Genomic DNA, 24,327 nt, shown 5'->3' on the forward strand with positions numbered 1-24,327 from the left:
GTAGAATTCTAGGGACACTCACGGAGCAGGCCGGCTGCTCTGAGGCACGAAGTCAGTGTTCTTAGATACCTACGCCTATCTTAAAAAAATGGCTCCTGATTTAGAGGCGAGCATGACAAGGGTGGGGCGGGGCAGTGCTTACATTTGCTTTTCCAACACTTGTTTGGAGTACAATGAAGAGCTGTACTTCCTGTCTCCATTGCTAAGGACGCTTAGAGAGACTGGCAATGACAGCTAGACAGGCTGGGTGCCACGGGATTGGAGAACTTCTCCAAGAACACACTCTCTGCAAATCTATCCTCAGAACTCTGAGGTGCAGCCACTAAGTTGGTCGGGAAAGGTGTTCCTGAAGGCAGTGGTGTGGAGCTGTTTCTCCAAGGATAAGAAGAGGGAAGAGGGAGGGGGAGGGCAGAGGAGGGAGGGGAGGGGAGAAGGGAGAGGAGTGAAAGAAGGGAGGGGAAAGGGGAAGAGGAGGGAAGAAAGGAAGCCCTCCTCTGGAAGAATGTCAAATCTTTGAGGCTGTCTGGGGCAGGGAATGAAACGCACCATGGTAGAAAATGAAGTTGGCTTGTAAGACACAAAGCCATGAAGTGCGCAGAGCGGGCAGTGAGGAGACTGCATTCATTGCTGGGAGTTGTCAAAGGTTTTAACTGAGGTGGGACAAGGTCAGGTCCTCACCTGTGGAGACTGTTGGTCCCTGCAGCCTAGGCAATGGAGGTAGGTAACTACCTTTCTAGGGAACAGTGAAAATGGGGAGCTGTGGAAGCGGGCACAAGGTTTGCTGATAGGTGAGGTATAGGGGAGGAGCTGTTAGAATCTGGAGGTTGGGGCATCAAGCAGGGAGGAAGGAGCAACTCCTGGATTTCTGGTCTGAGAGATGGGGTAAGTACTGATCCCTTTCACTGAGCTAAAGACAAGGAGAGAGGGAGGTCAAAGTTCACAGGTCAGTTATTTCCTTTGGAGCAAAGACATCCAGAAAGGACGCTGAGAAGGCAGAAATGAAAGACTCGGTGAAGATGTCCTGCAACCAAACACATGCATCTACTGTCTGTGATGCAGAATTCTGTCCTTGCAGGATGCACAGAGCGAGTGAGGAAAGAGCTCAGAAACTCTCCAGCCAGACCATCCGAAGCGGCAGGCTTTTCCACCTCCTACCCAGAATGCGAAGGCAGTAGCATAAGTAAAGTCAGCCTGTCTTAGCACAGGAACCACAGCATAGACCAGCGTGTCGCTTTGCTTCCATGAGTGACATCTCTGCCTGGGTCCGAGTCTTCACAGGGTTGCTCCCTTTGGGATATTATGGGTAAGTCCCAGGTGGTTTGAATCTATCTATCTACCCTGCAGCTTTCCTTTACAATTTAAAGTTTGCAATTTAAAGTTTGTCTAGAGCTCAAAAGTAGGTGTGCACTAGAAAGAACAGATTTAAGTCATGGACTGATACAAAAGAAATGGAGTGGGAAAACGCTACAAGCGCAGTGGTCCCTAGTGCGTCTAACCACAGGCAACGTCCACTTGAGGAAAATCAGCCTGCTTCAACAACCTGTGGAACCCAGCATCTCAGAGTTATTTGACCTTGGAAGGGTCTTGCCAGAGCGCACATACAAATAGCCCGTTAGATTCCACAGAACTTATAGCGCATCCTCCATAAGGAACGGCCATCGTCAAGAAGTAAGTTCATGGGCGTTCTTCTTTGCCTCAAGTATTCATGTTTCATACAAAAAATGACGCCAGCTAGGATACTTAATTTTTCCCTCACTGAAGTAGCTTCACGACCACATGCCTTCTCAACTCAGCTGGAGCAGACCACTCTCAGGGAAGCTCTAATCACAGACAAGCCTACAGAAGGAACTCAGCAGTCTCCAGAGAACTGTGTCTTTATGGTTAAAAGGTTATCTGGCCCATTGAGGGCCTGATCAAAGTAATATGGTTATTTTTCTCCCTCGGGGAAACAATGATATATTTCATATGTTTTGTCTCACACATAAAATCAATAAGTACTGGTCTTCCCATGTCCCAGATGAAGAAGTCCTGCTCTGTGATGCCTTAAAAACAATTTAAACTCGTTAATGATGGTCAACGTAGCAATGCTCTTGAAATCCACAGGTGCCTTGCACATGGGTTATGTATGAAGGTCACACCTAGGTCAAGGACTGGAGCTAATGCCCAGTGCCAGCCACACCTCAGATACGAGGCTTTTCTGTTTTTGCGTGGGCCTTGCCTTTCCAACCAAGGTCTACTGTTGCCATGTGGTTTGAGGCTGCTCTTCGGTAAATCTTCTGAACTTCATGCTTTCAATGACCTTACTTGAATCCTTATCAAAAGTGCTGACCAGGGGCTGGGGATTTAGCTCAGTGGTAGAGCGCTTACCTAGGAAGTGCAAGGCCCTGGGTTCGGTCCCCAGCTCCGAAAAAAAGAACCAAAAAAAAAAAAAAAAAAAAAAGTGCTGACCAAGGGCCAGGGATTCTGGGATGCTATGCTTATGGCAAAGAGAACTTAATCTGAAGTATTGAACAGAAGTTCCCCGCGAATCCATATATTGCAAGCTAAGAACTGAGAAAAGGCCAGTAGGCATTAACTAGCTGTCTAGTCATCAAAACGTCACTCCAAGTCTTCAACGTCAGAACTAGGACACACATACAATTATTCCAACTGTCCTTCTCACAGTGCTGCTTGAGGGACCAGTACAGTCACAAAGGCTCCACGGGCACATGGAGGAAGATGGCGGTGACGGCCAACAACCATAACTGTTACTTAATGAATGAGAATACTTAACTGAAATCACTAAGACTAATGACCACCTCCTCAACGCGGCTGTTCTGTTTACTGCAGAGCATCAGGGAGCCCCCAACAGTGAGACGCAGCCAAAGGCTTCCCATAAGAAGAATCTTTGGCAGTCTTTGGGGTTCACGTCATTCACCCGGGGACTGTTTTCAGTTTTTATTTTACGAAGTCGCCGCCAGGTTGTTGCAATCTAAGGCGCTACTACGGCTCGCAGATAATTCCTTACTACCGCCTCTGCTTCATGAATTGAGATCAGGAGTTAAAAACTTCTTTGCCTAGGAGCCAAGTATTTTAGTCTTTGCAGCTCTTCACATCCTCCGTCGGAAGCATTGCCGCTACAGAAGTTTGACTTTCTAGCTCAGTTTAAGGCCAAATTAAAAAAAAAAAAAAAAAAAAGATTCTCACTGTCCGTTTGGGTAACAAATAGCAAAGGTTGCCCCGCCCCCTTGATGCCAGCCTCCCTCTCAGGAGCCACGAGTCAAGTGCAGCTCTGTGGTTCCCTGTAGGAGCCACGCCCAAACACGAAGATGGGCTACACACCGAGTGCAGCACAGATCAAAAAGTCCATAACACTTCAACACTATCAACAAACCCTAACGGCCTTCGCTAGGAAGGATGCGTGCGGCACATCCACTGCGCACTGACCCGCGCGGCTATTTGGGAATAAAACTAAGCGTGTTTAGAAACTTCCTTAAAATGTTTGCATGAGGAGGAGAGTGGAGGAGGGGCCCGGTTGGAAGAGTAGGAGTAGGAGGGGCCCAAGAAAGGGCAATGGAGATGAGTTTGATTGAAGCACATGTGTGAAGAGCTCATCACAAAACACAGTAATTTGTGTTAATAAATATAAGAGGCAAAACTTTCACTTGAATATGAGATGGCAGTGTATCGTGTTTTATGTGGCAGATTACACACTGAACTAGCTAACACGCAGACACACACACACACACTTACACGCGCGCACACACACACACAGATGCATACACACGCACACAGTTTGAAACATGCAACCCCAGCAATTAGATGCTAAAATGTTCAATGAACAACTACTGCGCTTGGAAGTTGAAATTTGAGTCTGTGACTTGATTTAGCCAATTAGTCATTAATTTGGCTAACATTATTTAAAACTTACAATTATATGTCGCAGTTACAGTGGCCAAAAATACACAGCAGTAAGCCGTATGATTTAGCTATGTGTTCCCTCATGGCACACAGAAACAGGCAGGAAGGAAAACAGAAAGGAAAGCAAGCTAATGCATAATTACACCTGATAATAAATCCAATGATCAGGAGGCGAGGGAGCACTCACTGGGAAGGGGGAGGTGAGGGAGCACTCACTGGGAAGGGGGAGGTGAGGGAGCACTCAGAGGGAGGTGGGGGAGCACTCACTGGGGAAGGGGGAGGTGAGGGAGCACTCACTGGGGAAGGGGGAGGTGAAGGAGCACTTACTGGGAAGGTGGAGGTGAGGGAGCACTCAGAGGGAGGTGAGGGAGCACTCACTGGGAAGCAGGAGGTGAGGGAGCACTCACTGGGAAGCAGGAAGTGAGGGAGCACTCTCTCAGAATGCAATCTGAGAGCAAGAGGGGCACTCAGGCACTCTCCCTCAGACCAGGCAGAAGAATTTAATAAAACCTAAAGGCAGGAGCAGCAGGGGCTCTCTGAGGACCCGAAGGGCAACTTTCCTCAGTTCTCAGGTAAGGGTGAGGACCCTAAAGCAAGTCGGTTAAACATCGCAGGCCTGATCCGTGCTGAGTTTCAACCCGAATGACAAGGAAAGCCTTGAGGATTTCAAGCAGGGGAGTGGACGGATCAGATTTGTTATTTAAAGGCAAGAAGCAGGAAACAGTTCAGGTAGTGACCAATTACTATAATGGGCCAGGCAGGACAGACCGACCGACGGACTGTTGATGAATATGGCGTAGCAGAGAGAGAACTGCACATTTGAGATGAACTTAGGAGTAGAATGGAAGGAATTTGGTGGGGAAAATGGAGACCACCAGACCTCCCCCGCCCCCAATATTGAGACAGTTGGGCAGAAGGCAAAGGCTGATAGATATGTTTTTCTTTCTTTGATCTGCCTTATGGCAGGACTATGTTTTAGCTAAGAACTGATGGAGGTTGAATAAATAATTACCCTCCTACACACCATACTTGCTAATCTAGCTTGAGCCGGCACATAAGAAGTGAATACACGCCAGGTAGCCAGCGACTCACCAGAGGCCTGAGCACGGTTCTCTGTCCCGGGCTGTGCATGTAGGTGCACGACTCTCAGTTCTCTTGGCGGCACAGAGGCTGGATCGAGGTTAACTCGAACCACATTCTTCCCAGTGTGTTTGTCGGCTATCCAAATCGCCTTCTCTTTCAGTGCTGAGTATAAGATCTTGTCACCGAAAATGGCCATAGTAAGCAAATCGTGCCTAAAAAAACAACCGGAAAGAAAAGGGGGTAGGCTGAGGGAGGGTTAGATAACGGGACACGTATGACTTGAGTTTTTAAAGCCGAATCTCCCCACATGAATTTTGCTTGTTTGAACTGTAGTCGCTTTGTCTTCATTTCTCACATTGGTTTAGAAAAACGTATTAGGTTTAAAACTTGGCTTATGTCTCCGTATTCGGAACTACTAGAGTTAAATGTTTACTTCCACTTGATTCCTGATCCAAGTGTGATTAAAAACGGAGAGGAAACCAGGAGTCAGCTGTGGGTGGAGTGCTGGTTTTGATAGCTTCGCACCAGGCTAGGTTTTCCTTTCTCTACAAGCAAGTCTCACGAGAGACAGCGCTTCACAAACGACTTGGACAACGAAGAAAGCCCCATAACTGCGATCAACCTGCGAGAGCTTATCCTAGGCTACTCGTGTTGCTAGGTATTGTTTGCATATATTTTACTTAATCTTCACAAAGACGCCAACGAGCAGGTACTGTCACCAGAACCAGGTTAGAGAAAACCTAAATCAGGAGACATGAGCAAAGTCACTCACCGGAAATTAATTGGTGACTGTGTGTAAGCATGTATACCCCGACAGTTGACAAGAGTAAAGTTAATTTGTTACACTCATTTCTTTTGCACCACATCAAAAGCTGAACCTACCGTGCTTGATGTCTGATATGATGGATGGAGCCACCGTCATAGTCACAGGAGTGAATGTAACCGTGGCTTCCTTCTCTACCGTCCTGAGCCCAGAAGAGCCTTTTGTCCAGGATATCCAGAATCAGCACTGATATCCTCTCTGGTGCCTCCAGCAGTGTTTTTACATCCATACCCCCGAGATCTGCTCTGTGAAGGTTGCCAGTCACCACTGAAGACCAAAATATCAACCTGGGGATGAACACATCACGCACAACCATAATTGAATGAACAGCCACTAAAGTGGGGGGCTCTCGGGGATCCCACCTCTGGTGCCTGCCCAGGGCAGTCTGACTGCTTTGAATGAGAATTCAAATATATGTATATATTTCCTATTGGAAATGCCGTGTGATTTCAAGTGTGAAGGAAAACTAAGCTTTTATAACAGAACATCAGGCAGGGAGAACTGTCTAGAGTCCCAATCCAGCCATTTGTTTTGGGGGGAAATGGTGTCTGTGTATAGCCAGAGACGTGCATCTCGCTCAGGAGTCCTTTCAAGTAATACAGTGTACAAATCTTGGTGAGATTTGAAGCTCATTTAAATCTCCTTCAAAACAAAACAAGATGGATTTTTACCTCTCTGTTGGATCCACTAATATATTTGCAGGACGTTTTAAGGAACTCAGAAGAACACGGGAATTGTTCCCGTTCATATCTGTTACTGTGATGACTCCCTTCCATCGGTCCGTCCGGAGAATCTCCCCATCTATCCAGTTTATGGCCAGCCCAGAAACATTCTTATCCACCTTGCACACTGTCTGCAAAACCAATTTTCAACATTATGAATATTTACAGTTGACAATGAAATTGCCACTTTATCGCACACGTCAGGTCTGCCATTTTAGCATATGCCATTTAAATGCATTTCCTGCATCTTTTAAACGATGAAACAGTCAAGAGTGATTTCATTTTGATTCAACAACAGTACACCCCTCCTTGTGAACGGGCTATTTATATCATAAGCTTTGAAACCCAGATCTATCCCGTGTACTACTGAAATTAGAAGGTCGGCCACAGTATATTTTTCACAAGTTTTTTTTTTTTTAATGCTTAAAACGGTTTTTAAAATTCCATTTGTTGATGGTATCTTAACATGAATTCAGTTTTAGGTCTTTCCAAACTCTGGTAAAATTCTACTCGGGTTTTGAGCAGAATTATGGAGTGGAAATCCTACCCGACCCCCTTTGAAAGAGGAACTCAGGTACTCCAAGCTGGCCTCAAACTGTTTCAGTCCTTGAGGATGACCTTGATCTCCAGACCCTCCTGCCTTTGTCTCTTGAGTGATGTGGATATATACCTAAAACCCAGGGTTTTATGTGTGCCCGGCAAACATTCTAGTGGCTGAACTATAGCCACCGTCTCTGGAAGCAGCTTTGCTATGAAACCTCATGTTTTTCTGCCTACCCTTCTACCGTCAAGTGCTTTTCTTCTTCCAGATCTCAATGACACCCGAGAAGCAGCCTGGGGCTTGGATTGTGCAAGGTAGGAGGAAGCCTTGGTTTTTACGCTCACAGGTTCCTGTGGGGTCTTAACCCTACCACCGTGGTTACACTCCCTTCAGGACATCGGCAAGCTAGGAGCTGGGTAGATCTCGTGCTGAGCTGCCCAGCCAAACGCTTAAACGCTCTTGTGTTCTCACATGAACGCTTCCTTTAAATTGCTTTCATGTTCAGTGTGTGCAGTTCAGAGTGTGCTGTTTTCTAAGTTTTAACCATGGAAGGGGTGATGGTAGTGTAATGGTGAGTTATTAGGCCCCAGGCCAATCCTTTCCTATGGGCTTGATCATAAATCCACAACTGCTTATGCTCTTTTTCCTCGGTTGGTGACGGGGGTGGGGGTAGGGTGGGGGGTGGGCTCCAAATTCTTAGAGCACATGGCTGGAGAGTATGGAAGACCGGAACTTGTTAAAGTGAGGCTAGCCAGTATTAGAGACGAGCTAAAACAGATTAGCACCTAATTGAAGCTTTTAGGAATAATTGGTTGGAGAGAGGTTTAGTTTGGAGGAGAAATAAAAAAACCCAAACACTGAGCACTTTGTGCTAGGAATAAATGTTCGAGGTCCCACTAATCACCTGCTCTCTGTAATCCATCCCCTGGGACACCCTCCTGGGACTCACTGCTGAGCTCTACCAGATCAAGAGAGAGATTAAGGGTCTTTTGTATGAACTTGAAATACAATACTTTTTATCTATCCTTGGCCTCCGTTTTTTTCCCCCCAGAGTACAAATACTTTGAGAATACAAAGCCAACTTTTTTGGGGGGTACTGTTGGCATTCTCCCCCCTACACGAGAAGAAAAATGCAATAAAACAGCCTTTCTTGGCTCAGGCACTAATGACTCTTGAAGTTAGACAGTGCCTCACTATGGGGCACCGGATGTCCGTAGCATCTTCATCCTCCTATCCTATTTACTCGTGACAACCAAAGAGGACAGCTGTCAAATATCCACAGAGGGAGAAAACCGTCGGAGGTACAAAATGCAAATGAAGTCTTCATGGCAACTGACTTAACAAAATCAGATGTTTCCAAGATTATACCTATTTTCCCATGTCCTTTCGTTAGAGGCTTACACATGTCTATCTGTAAGCTTGATCGGTGGCATCGCACCACATGCGCATATCAAATGCCTACAGTTAACACCCGCACCTTTGAACCGTGGTGTAATTTTATGTATCTCTCTGTCCAAGTACTGAATACTGTCCAGAGAACTCTGACCTTAGACAAATTATCTACACATTATAAATTCAGTATGTCACTTTTGTCAGATGTTTGTATAAATTCTTCACATACCATGGGGGATAATGGTACTTTACCTCTTGTCCTGACCCATTAAAGAAAACTCTTTGCAAAAGTTGTCTTTCTAAATCCACCCAATAGAGTCTCTCTTCCTTGTAATGAAAATCCATGACCACTGAGACGCCGGCATCCACCACCAATTGCTGGTGATTTGTTCCATCTGTGTTAATCCGAAAGATGCTGTTTCCTTGTAAGAAAATCAGGAACCTGGGAGGACCTGATGGGGGAGGGGGAGAAAGAAACCACGGTACAAATATTCAGTGATATTTAATATGATATACATAAAATGCTTCCCATGGCAATGAATATATGCAGAAGTAACTTAACTGTTTAGTCTCATATTTTAAATAAAAACTGTTCTATACAGAATAAGGGACTCTTGCCTAGTCCCATAAACCGTTGTCTTTATAGGTGGATTAAAAGAAATGTACATCGCCAGTCATGAAAAAAAAATTAATTCTTTAAAGAGAATATATGTTCTTCTAATGTACGTTTGATATACATTATCAAGAAACAAGGTAAGTTTTCCTATCAGAAAAAAAAAAAAAAAGGTCTGTATGAACATTGAATTTAGTTGTGTAAACTGGGAATAAAATTGCTACATTAATTTCTTTGGGTTGCTGTGACCAAAATGCCTGATCGATTTGCTTTGAATCAGAGTTTAAGAGCGTCAAACTCCTTGTAGTGGGGAGAGAAGGCTGGGATATCATGGCAGCAAAAGTCGTGGAGAAGGATGCTCACATCATAGTGGACCAGAAAGCAGGAAGAGGAACAGAACAAGATACTGACTCCAACCCCGGTTATCTGCTTTGGCCAGCCAGGCCATACCTGCTAAGGTTCCATAGTCCCCCAAATACCATGGCACTTCAGGTCTGAGTGCTCAAAGCATAAGCCCACGGGGAACATTCCAGATTCATACCACAACAATTACAAATACTGTTGTGGAAATAGATGCTCTTTCTTCACGCTTCATCTGGTGGCCAAAGCCACCACTTTCTGACACAGAACAGGGTGGAGGGTGGCGGGGGCAGCGGGGGTGTGGGGGGTCTGAAGTGGGAGCAGTGATGAGAGGTTTGAATGCTAGCTTCCACACGTCAGGAAAGATTTCGACAGTGGAGAAACGTCAGCACGACTTGAGCTATGAGGGAAGACTCCTGAGACAACGGCTTCTTGCGGTCAGAAGATACCATGAGGAGAAACAGCAAACGGGCACTCGGCTGGGTATCCAGACAGGACCAATAGGGGAAAGAGGACTCAGAGGTCCTATAAAATACCCAAGCTGACGTCCGTTTAATGAACTTCCAGCATTAGGCTTGTCCCACTCTGAGTGTCTAAAGCTCTTGGGTGCCCTTTCTCACAGTCTCCCATCTTCCCCATCATTCAATTCTTTGTTCATGCCAAGGAGCAAACTCAGCGTCCCCCCTAGACAACTGCTGATAATCTCTGTTACAGACAGGCTACATTATCCACAAAACCCAGGATAGCAAGTTAAACCTGAATTCCTCATACAGACTGAAATTCTCTAATCTAAAATCCCGACATTCCAAAGGCTTCAAAAACCCCAGACCCTGATCATCGGTATGACGTCACAAGCAGGAAGTGCCAGACCCGATCGTGTAGGTAGACTGAACACTTGGTGTGGTATCACTTTTTAGACTTGGGTGCTAGTCTCAGTAAGGTTCATCATATATGTGCAAATATTTCAAAATCCAAAAGAAGCAGAAACATTCCTGGGCCCCAGGCACTTGGAGTGTAAGAGCTATCCAAATGTTACACATATTCACACTCAAAAGGTTATTCTCTTTTCATCTGGAATTAATTTCAGCAGGCTTCTTGAACTTTTTTGTCTACCAGCCCTTAGCAGTAGACCTCCCTGGTTTCCGCAGTGCCTTGCTGAGCCCTAACCAATGCTTGGAGTCCTTTCTTACTTAGATCCCGGCCACCTTCTACTCTGACACCTCATATCTCACTATCTGCATGGGAACCCAACCCCTTCTTCAGAAACCTCAGCATGAATTACCGGATGAGTTTGTCCTTAACCTGCTGAAGTAAATCAGGTAATTTACTATAATTTCCTAGGTTCCTTGTTCTCTTCCGACCAGAAGAGAACAGGTTGCTACCACCTTGTATGTAGAAAAATGGCAGAACTCCTGAGGAGGCTCAGAGAGCAATTCTTGATACCTTTCTTGTTGACCTTAGTTTATTCTGTTTGAATAGTAAGCTTTTATCCTGTGATGGAATTTAATAAATGACTTTGTTGTTCTAAGGATTAAACGTGACAGATTAGCAGGCTCTCACTGTGGAGCTGGGGGTCTAAAGCTAGAAAACATTAAGTCCATTTCAGTAAACACATAACAGTAGCGGTACAGGAGGGATGAAGAAGTATCACATCAGGAGAATGTTAATAGGCATCGCTACAGCTGTCTAATAAAATGGACTCAAGCCTCTTCCCTCATCTGAACAGAGGGGAACGGTCCATGCTTGGTTACCACCAAGGCTTGTAAAAGCCCCAAGACACCGTCAGAAACCTGGAAGGGCCCTGACTGAGAGACACGTGGCTTTGTATAATGGTGAGGTTTTTGTTTTCATCTTGGTTGGGTTAAGAAATACCCCAGAGGTAAGCGAACCACTCCTGGCTGAGCCTGTGTGGCCATTTACTGAGACAGCTAGGTCAGCCGTCTCTAACAATCAACGGATGAGACTCACAACAGAGGTAGAGAAAGCAGAAAATGGGGCCCACTTGGTGTAAGTGAGTCAGTAGGGTTGCATCACTGAGAACTGTGGAACCCAGGCCTCTTCCTCTATTGCTATTTCTGCTTCCCGCCAGCTGAGAGGGAGAGAATGTTTTCGCTACAATGATGCTCTGCCTAAGAGTGGATCTTAAAACACACAGCCAAGCAAGTACAGACTGGAAACTCTGAACCTATGACCAGAATAAGCCCTTTCTTCTGAAGAGCTATTCTGGACGCAGCAACACAAAACCTCACTGACATACCTGCCTTCCCATGCTTGCTAGCAAGGCTCTCTGAGCATCTTCCAGAATTTCTCCTGCTATGGGACTATTTGAGTAAGGAAAAGTGAAACCACACACAAGAAGACACTTCATTAATGATGGAGGGTACACATCAGGAAGTTTCTGCTGTGCATTCCTCCAGCCCAAGCTGTGCCTCATAGATTTGTGCCACTGGTCAGTGGGAAGCCAGGGACCAGAATGTGGGCATAACTTGTTTTATAGAGGAAAGGCAGCCCAAGCTCAGAGCTAATAACTTGTGAACCACAAAGGGATACAGGGCCCTAGATCTATTGACAAGAGTCTTCTTGTTCTTATATAGCATGACTTTTCTTTTAAGAAAATAATAATTTGGGGCTGGAGAGATGGCTCAGAGGTCAAGAGCACTGTCTGTTCTTCCAGAGGTCCTGAGTTCAAATCCCAGTAACCACATGATGGCTCACAACCATCTGTAGTGAGGTCTGGGTGTCCTCTTCTGGCCTGCAGGCATGCATGCAGGTAGAACATTGTATACATAATAAATAAATCTTTGAAAAAAATTATTTATCGAACACATATGATTGATTAACACATTAACACATAATGATTAATTTTTGTTGCATTGATACATGGATGCAATCAATACAACCTTATGTTTTTGTTTGTTATGTAAACATAGAGAGCTTACAGGTTAAAAAGCACAGAGGATGTTCTAACCACCTTAATATTCCTCACCCCAGATTATAGTCCGACTCTGCACATAATTGGCACTCATAAAACTCTTTGAGTGAATTAATTAATCAAGTAATTAATTAATCAAGAAACAGGGGCTGGAGAAATAGCTCAGTGGTTATGAGTACCGGTTGCTCTCCCAGAGGATCTGGGTTCAGTTCCAAGCACACATAGCAGTTCACAACAGTCTATAACTCCAGGTTGGGGGCCTCTGTGGACACAGAGGATGTCACACACACACACACACACACACACACACACACACACACACACACAAATAAAATAAACTTTAAAGTAAAAAAGTCCAGAAATAATTGTATTTTATGTATTTGCCCAGAATTTTACCAGTAGGCACAGAGAGTCATAGACCTACTAAGTTCATACAGGCACAGTTCAGTGTTATGGCAGTTGTTTTAACGACAATACAATAAGAGCAGATTTTCACATCATGTTCTTATTTATCTTCATATGATGCCATGGACCAGACAGATTAGATACTGTATGGTTAGTTCTGTCAACTTCAGCTCAGTTAGGGTCTCCTGGGAAGAGAGAGCCTCGGTTAAAGCATTGTTTCCACCGAATTACCCTATGGCCTTATTTGTGGGGAATTTTCTTAATTGATGATGGATGCGGGAGCCCTCAGCCCATTGTGGGCAGTGCCACTCCGGGCAGGCAGAGCTTCGCTATATAAGAAAGTAATCTGGTGTGTGGTGCACACCTTTGAGCCCAGCACTCAGGAGGCAGAAGCAGGCGATCTTTGTTCTAGGTCAGCCTGGTCTACAAAGCAAGTTCCAGGACAGACGGGGTTCTGCTACCCCATCTCAGAAAAACAAACAAACAGAAAAGCCCACAGTGCCGTAAGAAGAAAGTGCATAGAAAAAATGAATCACTTTTCTAAGGAACGAAACCAATGAGAATCCCCAATTTCTCAACCTTTGGGTTGATAGATTAACTTTAGGGACCAGAACAGAGTCCAAAGAGGCATGGAGCATTTTGAACAGAGGCCCTGTGGCACAGCCGAGAGACAAAAGGCCAATTAGGACTGAAGTGGGGAACAGACAAACCATCTCACATCCCCTGTGCGTCTGTGGGACTGACGCGCGGCTGAGTGGGAAGGGGCTTGACAGTTTTCTGTTCACTTTGGAGGCTTTTGAAGCATTAGTGGATCAAGGAGCCAGCCGAACTGTCTCACTAGATTAACACAAAAGGTGGCTGATGCTGCCCCCTGTCACCACCACAGGGTTCCTGGGACAAAGGAGGTGAAGAGTGAACTAAGTGCTGGACTTTCAGGATTCAGCCACACAGTAAGAACTTGGAATAGCGGGCAGCAATAAGAAAGCCTGCCACCTACTGGGGATACTGAGCCTAGCAACCACTTAAATCCCCACAGCTCCCAGGTTGACGACTTGAGGAAGAGTCTAGCTTGGTTAGTATAAAGTGCAGAACAGTTTTATATTACGCTGAGACCACCCGGGCTCCCTTTTTACAGCCATGGTTCTTACATGGGTACCAAGAGACTTTAACAATCATTGTTTTCATCTCGTCTTACTCATGAAGAGCAGAATCAAGGTGGGCTGAATGTAGGATCCATGTGACTCAGGAATAATGCTGACGCTGCGAGGTTTGAGTCTAAGTCTCAGTTCTGCAGAGAACTTTCTGGGGTTCAATCTTACTTCCCCAAAATGAATGGGGTTACCACCTGAGACCTGAGAAGTGACAAAAAATATTATCACTGCCCAAACCAGTCACAGCCAGTTCCTGCCAACCCCTAACCATGCCCACAGTCAAGGGACTCGGGTTTGCTTTCGGTCTTCTGGGCCATAATCAAAACCGGCAGTCTCTGCAAGGTAAACCTTCCTTTTCAGCTGGATTTCTCAGTCATTAAGGCATTAAAGTCTTTAACACATGTTAATGTCCCGAGGACTGGTGGAGACTAGCAGAAGAGAAAGGCAATATTTTAATTATCTGGGGAGTAGCACTTTTTGTTGTTCCATCAATTGGATGGCACTACATAAGTGGCTGAAGTGGCCGTCGCCCCTGTTGTTCAGAAGACACAGACGTTTGGAGCAGCTGCCTGGACACAGATCCCAAGGTCAACACCCAGTTGATTCAATATACTAAGGCAAGGCTTTTCCATTACAGATCCTAGCTTCTACACATCAGGCTGCATTGCCGATCCCTACCCGAATGAACCAGGAACCGTTACTGTCTGGCATGCCATAGTTCAGAAGTGCCAAGAACTCCCTGCAGGAGATGCTTTCGTGCATTTTCCTTGCAAGGCTGCTTTCTTCACCTCTGTGTGCCAAGAGCTACTGATGAAGGAGGACCCTTTAAGTAAGTTCCCGCAATTGCATCACTTGGAAACTGTCTATTTAATTCAGTGTACGATAGATTGCAGTTCACGAGGAATGCATGCTTTGCATGCGTTGGCTCCCTGCTCTTTTTCCCATCTTGAAAAGTGCAGTGAAGCACCTTAAAAATCCCTGCTTCCCTTGTCTGATTTCTTTCTACACTGTCCTTAGGACCGAGGGTTGTCCTCTTACCCTGGAGGAGGCCATTCAGGAAGAGCTGCAGTGGACAAGTGAGCTCCCCGGAGACGGCTCACCGTCTTGCTCTGGTGAGGCACTGACCTAGAGACTTCGTCCTAGGATAGCTTCTTATAACTGATGTGCTTTCTCTTCTTTGAGTTGCCATACTCATTAGCATTGTTCTAGGTGCCACCCGACAGTTACCTGGTAATAGTCAGGTAGGCCTGGGTTGCTATAAAAGGGGCTGTTTGATCTCTCCTCACTCGCTCTGCCCCTTCCAACTCACTCCTCTCCCTGACCTCTTTCTCCTTTTCTCCCTCTCTCCCCTTCCCCTTCCCCTCTCTCTCCTGGCCAACCTCAGCCTCTCCTTCTCTCTCAATCTCTGTCTCTGTCTCTGTCTCTCTCTCTGTCTCTGTCTCTCTCTCCCTCTCTTCCTTCCTCCCTCCCTCCCAACTGTCTTTCTCTGTCTCTGTTCCCTTCTCAACTCCCCTTCCCATAGTCCTAAAAAAAACTCTATTCTAAACTGTACCCATCATATGGCTGGTACCTCAGGGGGAAGGAAAGCCTCAGCATGGGCCCAGTGAGGCACCCCTCCTACCTCATCATACCACTCTCTATAAAGCATATCTTGCTCTTTTTATAAAACACAGCAATACTCCTCACTTATTTGACTTGGCATGAATGGACACCAGGAGACCCTCACTGCCTATATATCTTGGTATGATTACTTCCTTCATGATAGCCTACACTATTGGGCAAATTTTCCACAGATCAACATGAAGATGAACTTTCATGAATTAATGCTGTTTAGATGAATTAGTGACTTTATAGAATTCCTGATTTAATTAAAATAATTTTCAGAAGACAGTTTAAGGAATTGGTTTTAGTTGTTTTGCCAGAAGATGTAATAAAGTTAGAATAAAGAATAGAATGTGTCCTCTCCTCATAGAATAGTTAAGTACAGGCTGTATAGTAAGAAATACAGTGAGCTGTCATAATTTGGACTAAGAAGAGAAATAGGACAGAAATAGGGACAGATCTGTGATCCAGGACAAGCATTCATTCTAGGTCAGGTCCAAGGATGAAGCCACAGGTGTGCACTATGATAAAGCAAGGCCACGTGAAACTGTTGCTTTGAACTTATAATGAGCTTATAGAATGAAACACTGCTTTGGACTTACTATCAACATCCTTCTGTAACTCCCCTTTTGTGTAACATTTTTTTCTATGAGATAATTTTTTCTTACATAGAGAATTTTTTTGTCTAAAAAGCTGAAAACATTAATAAAAATTTGGGTATAGTTCTTTCTGCTTCACCCAGAATACGTGTGCCTGTGACTTACTTCTTTCTTTCTTCCTTCCTTCCTTCCTTCCTTCCTTCCTTTCTTCCTTCCTTCCTCCCTTCTTTTCTTTTCCTTTTTCTTCTCTTTTCTCTGGCTCTAGAAAAGTTAATGAACTCCTAGTCTCTCACCTGACCAGAGAGGCCCCCCAAAGAGAAAAGAGCCCAAGTAACTAAGTTTCTTTTCTTATTCCCCTGTTGCTATCAGCAGGAGTTGATTGACATCAGAGAAGGGGGTGGGAAGGGGAGGGAGAGGGAGAGAGAGAGGTTGTCAGAATCCATCAGCTTCTGCTTCTGGCCCTCAGAACAGTAAGAGAGAGTGAAAGACTAGAGAGGTCTTCAGCCTTTGACCTTCCTCAGTACCTGACCCGATTGAGGCTGGCTCCAGCATTATCCCAAGATCACCTCTAGAAAGTCCTCTTTGCAGTGAGGCTAAGACAGAGGGATCGGCTAAGAGTTCAAGTCTAGCCAAGGCTGCATAACAGAAAGAGGAGGGAAGAGAGATAAGAAAACAGGGGTGGAAGAAGGGAGGGGAGAGGGAGGGAGGGAAGAAGAAAGGAAGGAAAGGAGAGAGGGAAGGAGGGAAGGAGGGGGAAGGGAAAGAGGGAGGGAGGAGGGGAGGGAAGGAGGGAGGGAGGAAGGGAGGCCAGCTCATTTTGTATGTGAAGGTAACACTCGAGGACTCCAGGAATTAAGGCATGGATTGGTTTGGAGTATATAGTTCAATGGGAGGCCAATGTTTGAAGCCCACCAGCCTCCCCCAAGAGATAAGAACAACTTACAATTGATCCTGCCAAATGTAATATATTCAAACTGAAGCTTGAAAGAAGCAATGATTTCTCCCCAAGGACCAAACCATTCCTCCTCAAAACAGGAGATTCCAGTCTACCAGGGTCAATGAGAACACCCCTCTACCTTCTACCCCGACTGTAATCCGTGGGACAGCATGACGTAGAGGTTAACAAGATGGCGCAGCAGTTAAAGGGTATGCACTGCTCTTCTAACAGACCGATTACCAGCACCTGAATCAGGTGACTTATCCCTCCTGTACCTCCGGCTCCAGAGGAAACTGTCTCTGGCATCCATGTGTAGCTGCCCTTACATGCACACACATGCACGAGTGCACACACGCACACATGCACACACATGCATGAGTGCACACACGCACACGCACCATTTTAAAGCTCAAAAATAAATCGTGACATGATGTGAAGCAAGGCTGCTCACCAGTCGTTTACCCTGTCCTTATCCCTGTCCTGTAAACCCACTCTCCTGCCCCTACCCCATGGGAATCCTCACTTTACTAGGGTGAATGGGGACTGCATAATTTTCTCTCTGACATAGTGTTGATCACCTGTTCATAGACTAACCTGATACCCTGTGTCTTTTCTGTTAGGTATCTAAGTCCTTTGCCAGTTCTTAAGTTGTTCTTTATTATTGGAGTGTTTGAAAACACGTTTTGAGATGAGCCTTCTGTCGGATAGCCAACTGCAGTCCTTCTCCAGCAGGACCTTGGCTTCATCATTGCATCAGCACCTTCTACGGGGCAACTTCTACAATTTGTCAATTTTTCTTTTATAAATTCTGTTCTTGTATCATTTCTCAGAACTCCCTACTTAACCCCAGGACAAAGATGTCCCCTTTTAAAAACTTCGTAGTTTTATATTTTGAATTCAGGTCCACAATACATTCTGAGTCCACCTATGTTAGCGTGTGCAGTTAGGATCCGGGTCCAATGTGTTGTTTACAGACACTAGAACATCCAGACATCTAGCTGTCTAAATAGTGCAGCACTGTTTGGTAAAAAAAAAAAAACCTCATTCACCATAAAATGGCTTTTGTAGCTTCGTGAGGAATCAGACAGCATGCTTGTGAATCCATATCTGGATTTTACTGTTCCTCTGAGTCATGTGCCTGTCTCTTGGCTAGTTCCGCAATCAAGATAACCAGAAAAGCTCTTTCAAAGCTGAAGTTTTGAGAAACAATGGACTCTATTGTAACTTTTGTGCTGTAAGGAATTTTTCATTTTAAGTGAGCAGTTTAACTATCTCTCTGCCTTTCAACTGAATTATGCTCAACTTTATTTAAAGACCACTATAACTAGACTCACCTGGATTTACCAACACAAAGAATTAGAAAACTTCTTTCAGACCTAAGGAGGTAGCTCAGTGGGTAAACTACTTGCCCAACAAGCGTAAGGAACTGGGTTCAAATCCACAGACCACACACACACACACACACACACACACACACACACACACACACACAGAGTCAGAGGCTGTAGTACACGTTTGTAATTCCAGTCCTCCTACATCGAGATGGGAGGTGGAGTTGAGGTCAGCTCGAGTGAGGACCAACCTCCCAGGCTGTCCTCTGACGTGAGCTCTGTGCCACATGTGCGTGGTGTGGGGGTGCCTCTGCCCGCAGTGGCAGAATCAGCTACAGGACCCCCCAAGGCCCTTCTACCGTAATATCCATCGCCTCAATTCCTAGCTGCCTACGTTCCAGAAACCAGCGGTTTCTAGTCTTAAGGCAGATTCATGAAGAAGCTTAAGCCTGTGCTAAATTCTTGGATAAAATCTTTACTCTCAGGCCCTTCCCTTCGATCCTCTGAGCTTTAAATACTGAATCAGATGTGTCCTTAAGATCTCTGTCAAAGAAAACATCTTTAAATGACCCAAGATAAACAACTTTCACCAAGTGACATTTAATGTCCAACACCCCAAAGAAGAGCTAAACGATTAAACAATTGCTTAAAATCTTTTTTTTTTAAATTTAAGATGTATAATTTGATGTGGGTCTTATTTGTAACTAACACAATTGCTTTTCCTTTTGTTGCTTTCAAGTAACAAAAATGTAGGTAAAGTTTGTCAAAACTGCAAGGCTAAACATATAAATACTGGCCAATGGATACATGTTACACGAGTGTTCTAGAAAGTTTTTTTTTTTTTCTGTATTTTGAGACAGGATCCCACTATGTAGATGGAACTGGCCTTGAACTCACAGAGATCCACCTGCCTCTGTCTCATTCGAGCTGAGATTTAAAGGCATAGCAGCTATACTTTACCCAGACAAAAAGATGTTTAAGACAGAGGAAGAAAAATACTCAAAGGGGTCAAGCCTCCACCTCAGTTCTAACTCCACTGTTCTCTGTCCTGATCTGGTTAGAACCGAATTCTGGGCCACAACTTATATATTCAGAAATACACTGAAAAATACTTTAAACGAGCGTTTTATTTGAAATGTCGAGAGCAAATGTGATCTAAGGAACCATAAAAAAATATTAAAATACTTTGTCCTCGGGCTGGAGAGATGGCTCAGCGGTTAAGAGCACTGACTGCTCTTCCAGAGGTCCTGAGTTCAATTCCCAGCAACCACGTGGTGGCTCACAACCATCTGTAATGGGATCTGATGCCCTCTTCTGGTGTGTCTGAAGACAGCTACGGTGTACTTGCATACATTAAATAAATAAATCTTTAAAAAAAAATAAAAAATTAAAAAAAATACTTTGCCCTCAAGGATGGTAAGAATGATGACTAACATTGTAGACCTGGCTCATCCCGGGAGCTAACGGCAGCGTCTGAGAAAATTATCAGAATAACACAAAGCAAAGGGCCCTGCTAATATGCAAATGAAGTGAAACCCTTCTTCTTAACTGAGGTACCACAGGGAAGACCAAGGCTGCTGCTGGGAGGTCTTCTGAGTCTCTGTCTCCTAGCAACTCCCTACCCCCAGAAAGAGCTACCTCCTGAATGAAACAGGATGTCCTACAGAGCTTGTGTGGAGAAGGCAGACAGACTACAGGAAGAGCACGCTTTCCTATGAAAGGCCTTTCCTAGTATGTCACTGGGGCTTTGCAAATAAATCAGTGGTTGACACGAATCCCTACCACAGAAGCAAGCTGGGTCCTAAATGCCTGCACGTTCACACAATGACAGGACTCGTAGGGAGTATTTGGGAAATCCAAACACTGACAGACACGAACATGCTTGGCCTGCTTGGGAGAATCAGACAGTCAAGGAGAGAAGTAAAAATATATGTGCATATTCAAACCATAGACTTGGAAGAGTCAAGGGGCGATAAGAGTAAGGTCCTGGCCTGTGTCAGGCTAAGAGAATTGAGGTTCTCTCCATTCCCTAACTCCCAGCTCTGGAAGCCAATGCTAAGGAGCGAGCCTACTAAAGCAGACAGGGTTGCATGCACCATCTCGTAATTTCCCCGGATCGGTTTGCCTGCTTGTAGCTCGACTATGGAAGAGAATGCATTTCCAGAGAGCAAGAGGCCTGTCAGGAAATGGAAAGAGCCCTTTGTTTCCTTTAAAAAATATTTAAAAAATTTTTCCTTCTTCCGCACCTGGCAAAAATGGTGGTCATCCCCACAGGCCTGACACTGAGTAGTCTTTTCATCTCAGTGCCTAGCAAATGGGACAAGCTGGGGAAGACATGGACAGACAGCAGAGACTCCCAGTAAAACTCCAGTGTTAGACACTACAGCATAAAGAAGCTACCACTCCGGGCTGGAGAGATGGCTCAGCAGTTAAGAGCACTGACTGTTCTTCCAGAGGCCCTGAGTTCAAATCCCAGCAACCACATGGTGGCTCACAACCATCTGTAATGGGGTCTGATGTTCCCTTCCGGTGTGTCTGAAGACAGCTACAGTGTGCTCACATAAATAAAATAATTAAAAAAAAATACCAATCTGGTTGGCAGTAATAATTAAAGCTAAAGTAAACACTAGGCTATTTCACAAAATTGGAAATTTTCTCGAAAACTTTTAGGAATTCCTTGGGAGGAAATGTACTGCTTCTGCAGGCAACTCTGAGTGACTGGGGAACAGGACCACGAGTTACCCAGTGTTTGACAACAACCCCACGAAGAGGGCACAACCAGCTTTCTTTTCTGGAGTAGAAAATAAGACAGGCCTTTCACGTGTAGTGGGGCAGAGACCTGAGCAAGGCAGGTTATCTGTTTCTAGCGTTTATATTCACAGAAAGAACACAGGTGAAACACGGTCCCAGTTTCTCGGTAGTTGGGCATCAAAAGAAACCTTTCTAAAACCAAGCGAAAACCTGGCGAGATCTTTATCTGAAAATGGCTCTGCACTGCACGTGACTGGGAAACCAACCAAACTGCAGCCCTCTCTGAAATCAGTGACCTCATTGTCTACTGCTAAAAGCAGTCCACCGTCATGCTAACTCGATGCCACGCCCAGATCCCTCCCATAACCAGTTCTCCGAGGCCGGGTTTCTTCTGTCATTTACCAAGGACAAATAACACAGGTTTAGATGCCAGGCAGGGACAGTTTTATCCAACTGACATTTGTCCTGCAGGGCAAAGAGTTTTAAAAGTTCAGAAACCACTCGCTAACCGTTCTTCGCCACTGTCCTCGTCTGTTTTCGCTGAAATAAAAGCCAAGAAAACAAGTCTGGTGATTGCAAAGAAAACCAAATCCTGTCTTTGTTATCCCTTGGTTTGGCTGATCGGCATTGACAGGAACAGCGACCGCAAGGCATTTCACCTGGATTTTGTTTGGATTTTGTTAGCCCGTAAAGCATGCTTCTTGCTAGGTCAGGTTGGCCACGTAGGTGAACAGTCTCGATGCCAAAGGCGAGAGGTACAAGTGGAATTTAAGTGTGTGTGTGCGTGGGGGGCGGGGAATAGAAGATGTCACCATTATCTATTTACAGAGGAGAAAGAAATGCTATCCGCTGGAATGCAGGGGTGACAGGGTGTGATCTAGGCAGTTCTCCACTAACCCAAGATGCAGCGTGAGGAAGAGAGTTTAAAACTGGGACCTGAAACAACGGGGAGTAAAGAAGCCCAGGGCCATGCTCTGAAGTTCGAACCATGCTGCTGCAGTGCTCAGAAGAAGGCGATACGAGGAACAGTCTGACCAAAGAACTTTAGTGGAGATGGGGAGCCAACCACTGGGCGTGGGATACTTCACTATGACCTCCAGTCATCCCAACCACGATCTCAAGAAACCGACATCACTTCCCAGGGAGATTTGTAAAATAACCCAACAATTAGGAAGGTAACACAAACTTGAAATCGAGCCTTTTTGCTTCCAAAATCTATTTCTTCCACACTGTGACACAATCTCGCCAAGTCACTATTTCTGTCTGAGCTTCCTGTGAATCTGATGCAAATTACCTCTGAAAAGCACTCAAGCCTGCAGCACGAGTGGGTAGAAACACAAGGCAGAGGCACTCTATTCCCTAGAACCAAGACACACACACACACACACACACACACACAGAGACACAAACACAGACACAGACACAGACACACACACACACACACACAGAGACACAAACACAGACAGACAGACACACACAGACAGACAGACACACACACACAGACACAAACACAGACACACACACACACACAGACACAAACACAGACATACACACACACAGACACAAACACAGACACACACACACACAGACACAAACACAGACACACACACACACACAGAGACACAAACACAGACACAGACACAGACACAGAAGACACACACACACACACACACACACACACACACACACACACACACACACACGATCACTGCTTCAGTCTCTTCCTCTTCTTAAGTTCTGCCCAAGGACCAGGCCTGTCCCTTCCAGCTCCCAGCTGCGTGATAGGTTCCCACCGTTACCCCTTACCAGTGCTAATGCAGGACCTGACTCCGGTCACTCTCCAACTTCAGGGGCTCTCCTCCACCCCAGGAACATTCCAGTCCCAGTAACACAACTGTACCCAAAGGTTTTCTCCGAGAGCTAAGGGCTCACAGCGGGGGTGGGGGTGTGGGGTGGTGTCAGTTCTGACTTTTGCCAACCCTTTTCGGACATAATCTGAGTATTCATATGCAAAGTGAAGTGCCCTAGGTCCTGGATTACTTGTAATTAGCAGTCACGCCCTCCTATAGAACCCCAGAGATCTGCTCTGTGGGTGCAATGAATGCTTCCTGGTAACAGGCTGGACCTGTGGGCGTGAACACCTGATTTCCTTACGTGCAGTTCCTCTGAACTATTCCGGCTGGAGGTCCCCGCAGCAGCAGGGCTCTAGCTCTTATTCCCACGATTCTCTTCTACCTTGCAGAGCTTTCTCTTCTGAAAACCTAGTACGCTCTCGTCATTCTACCTTATTTATTCGTTTGATTTTTTTTTTTTTTTTTTTGTTAAGGGACTCAGATCGGATCTTAAATGAGCGGGAAGATAAGAAATGAGCGAACCATGGTGCGCACCAGTAATCCCAGTCCTTAGGAAGCACAGTGAGTCCTGGGATAGTCTGAGCTACAGAGGGAGACACTGTCTCAAAACCACGAATGAGAAATGACAAGGATTTCCCGGACAGTGTGGACCCTTGGATGAATGGAAGTAAGTTCCTCACCTATGCAGCAGGTTGGGACTCACCCCACTCCACCCCTGCCCCTCCCCACTCCACCCCACAAAGAATCAACAGTGAGAAAACGTTTCCAACTGTGTAGTGTTAGGTGCTGTAATGTGCAATCAGAAAAATTCCCAATTTCTCCTGGAGAAAATGCTGTCTGTAGGACAGGGGCTGAGGCTCATTACTCCTTGTCACTTCTCAGCAGTTTGCAGAGTCAGTGTACCTGCTACTAAGAACTGGAGAATTGGGTCAGAGCTTCAGAGTAGGGAGGATCAGAGGCTGAACTTGAGACCCGGTTTTTGTTTGTTTGTTTAAAAAAAAAACATTCATTGACTTTTTGCCACTTGCTGCCATGAAGTTATCAGAAGGAAGGCTTTTCAACAACAAGATCGACTGCCACCATTTGGTCCCCCAGTTTCTAATACGAGCTCATCAGCTAGGTGCTACTTACTATCTCCACAAAAAAGACTGAGATTTAAATGAATATTCAGCTGGTTTTAAGTGAGGCTTATTCACTCATGCACAGAACAGTGGAGAATGGTGACATTTTATAATTGGCACCATCTACCAACACACACACACACACACACACACACACTTCAGAATACACAACTTAAGCAAACACACACACCCAAAGGCCAGCCAGTGGGGA

The 24,327-nt window shown here is 45.3% G+C and overlaps 1 protein-coding gene across 5 annotated transcripts in view; it reads right to left on the bottom strand.

The window, feature by feature from the left end:
* Positions 1 to 24,327, bottom strand: part of Egf (epidermal growth factor) — an 82,672-nt gene that overhangs the window by 57,721 nt on the left and 624 nt on the right. For all 5 annotated transcript variants that reach the window (XR_005500244.2, XR_005500245.2, NM_012842.2 and 2 more), the window contains exons 2-5: positions 8,714 to 8,913; positions 6,478 to 6,659; positions 5,866 to 6,093; positions 4,993 to 5,195 (exon numbers count right to left, since the gene is read on the bottom strand). Coding sequence is in view for 3 of the 5 variants with exons in the window: in NM_012842.2 (NP_036974.2) it covers positions 4,993 to 5,195; positions 5,866 to 6,093; positions 6,478 to 6,659; positions 8,714 to 8,913 (813 nt within the window). In the remaining 2 variants the exon portion in view is untranslated. The remainder of the gene's footprint in view (positions 1 to 4,992; positions 5,196 to 5,865; positions 6,094 to 6,477; positions 6,660 to 8,713; positions 8,914 to 24,327) is intronic.

Source organism: Rattus norvegicus, chromosome 2 (assembly GCF_036323735.1).
Source record: "Rattus norvegicus strain BN/NHsdMcwi chromosome 2, GRCr8, whole genome shotgun sequence".
Taxonomy (NCBI): Eukaryota; Metazoa; Chordata; class Mammalia; order Rodentia; family Muridae; genus Rattus; species Rattus norvegicus.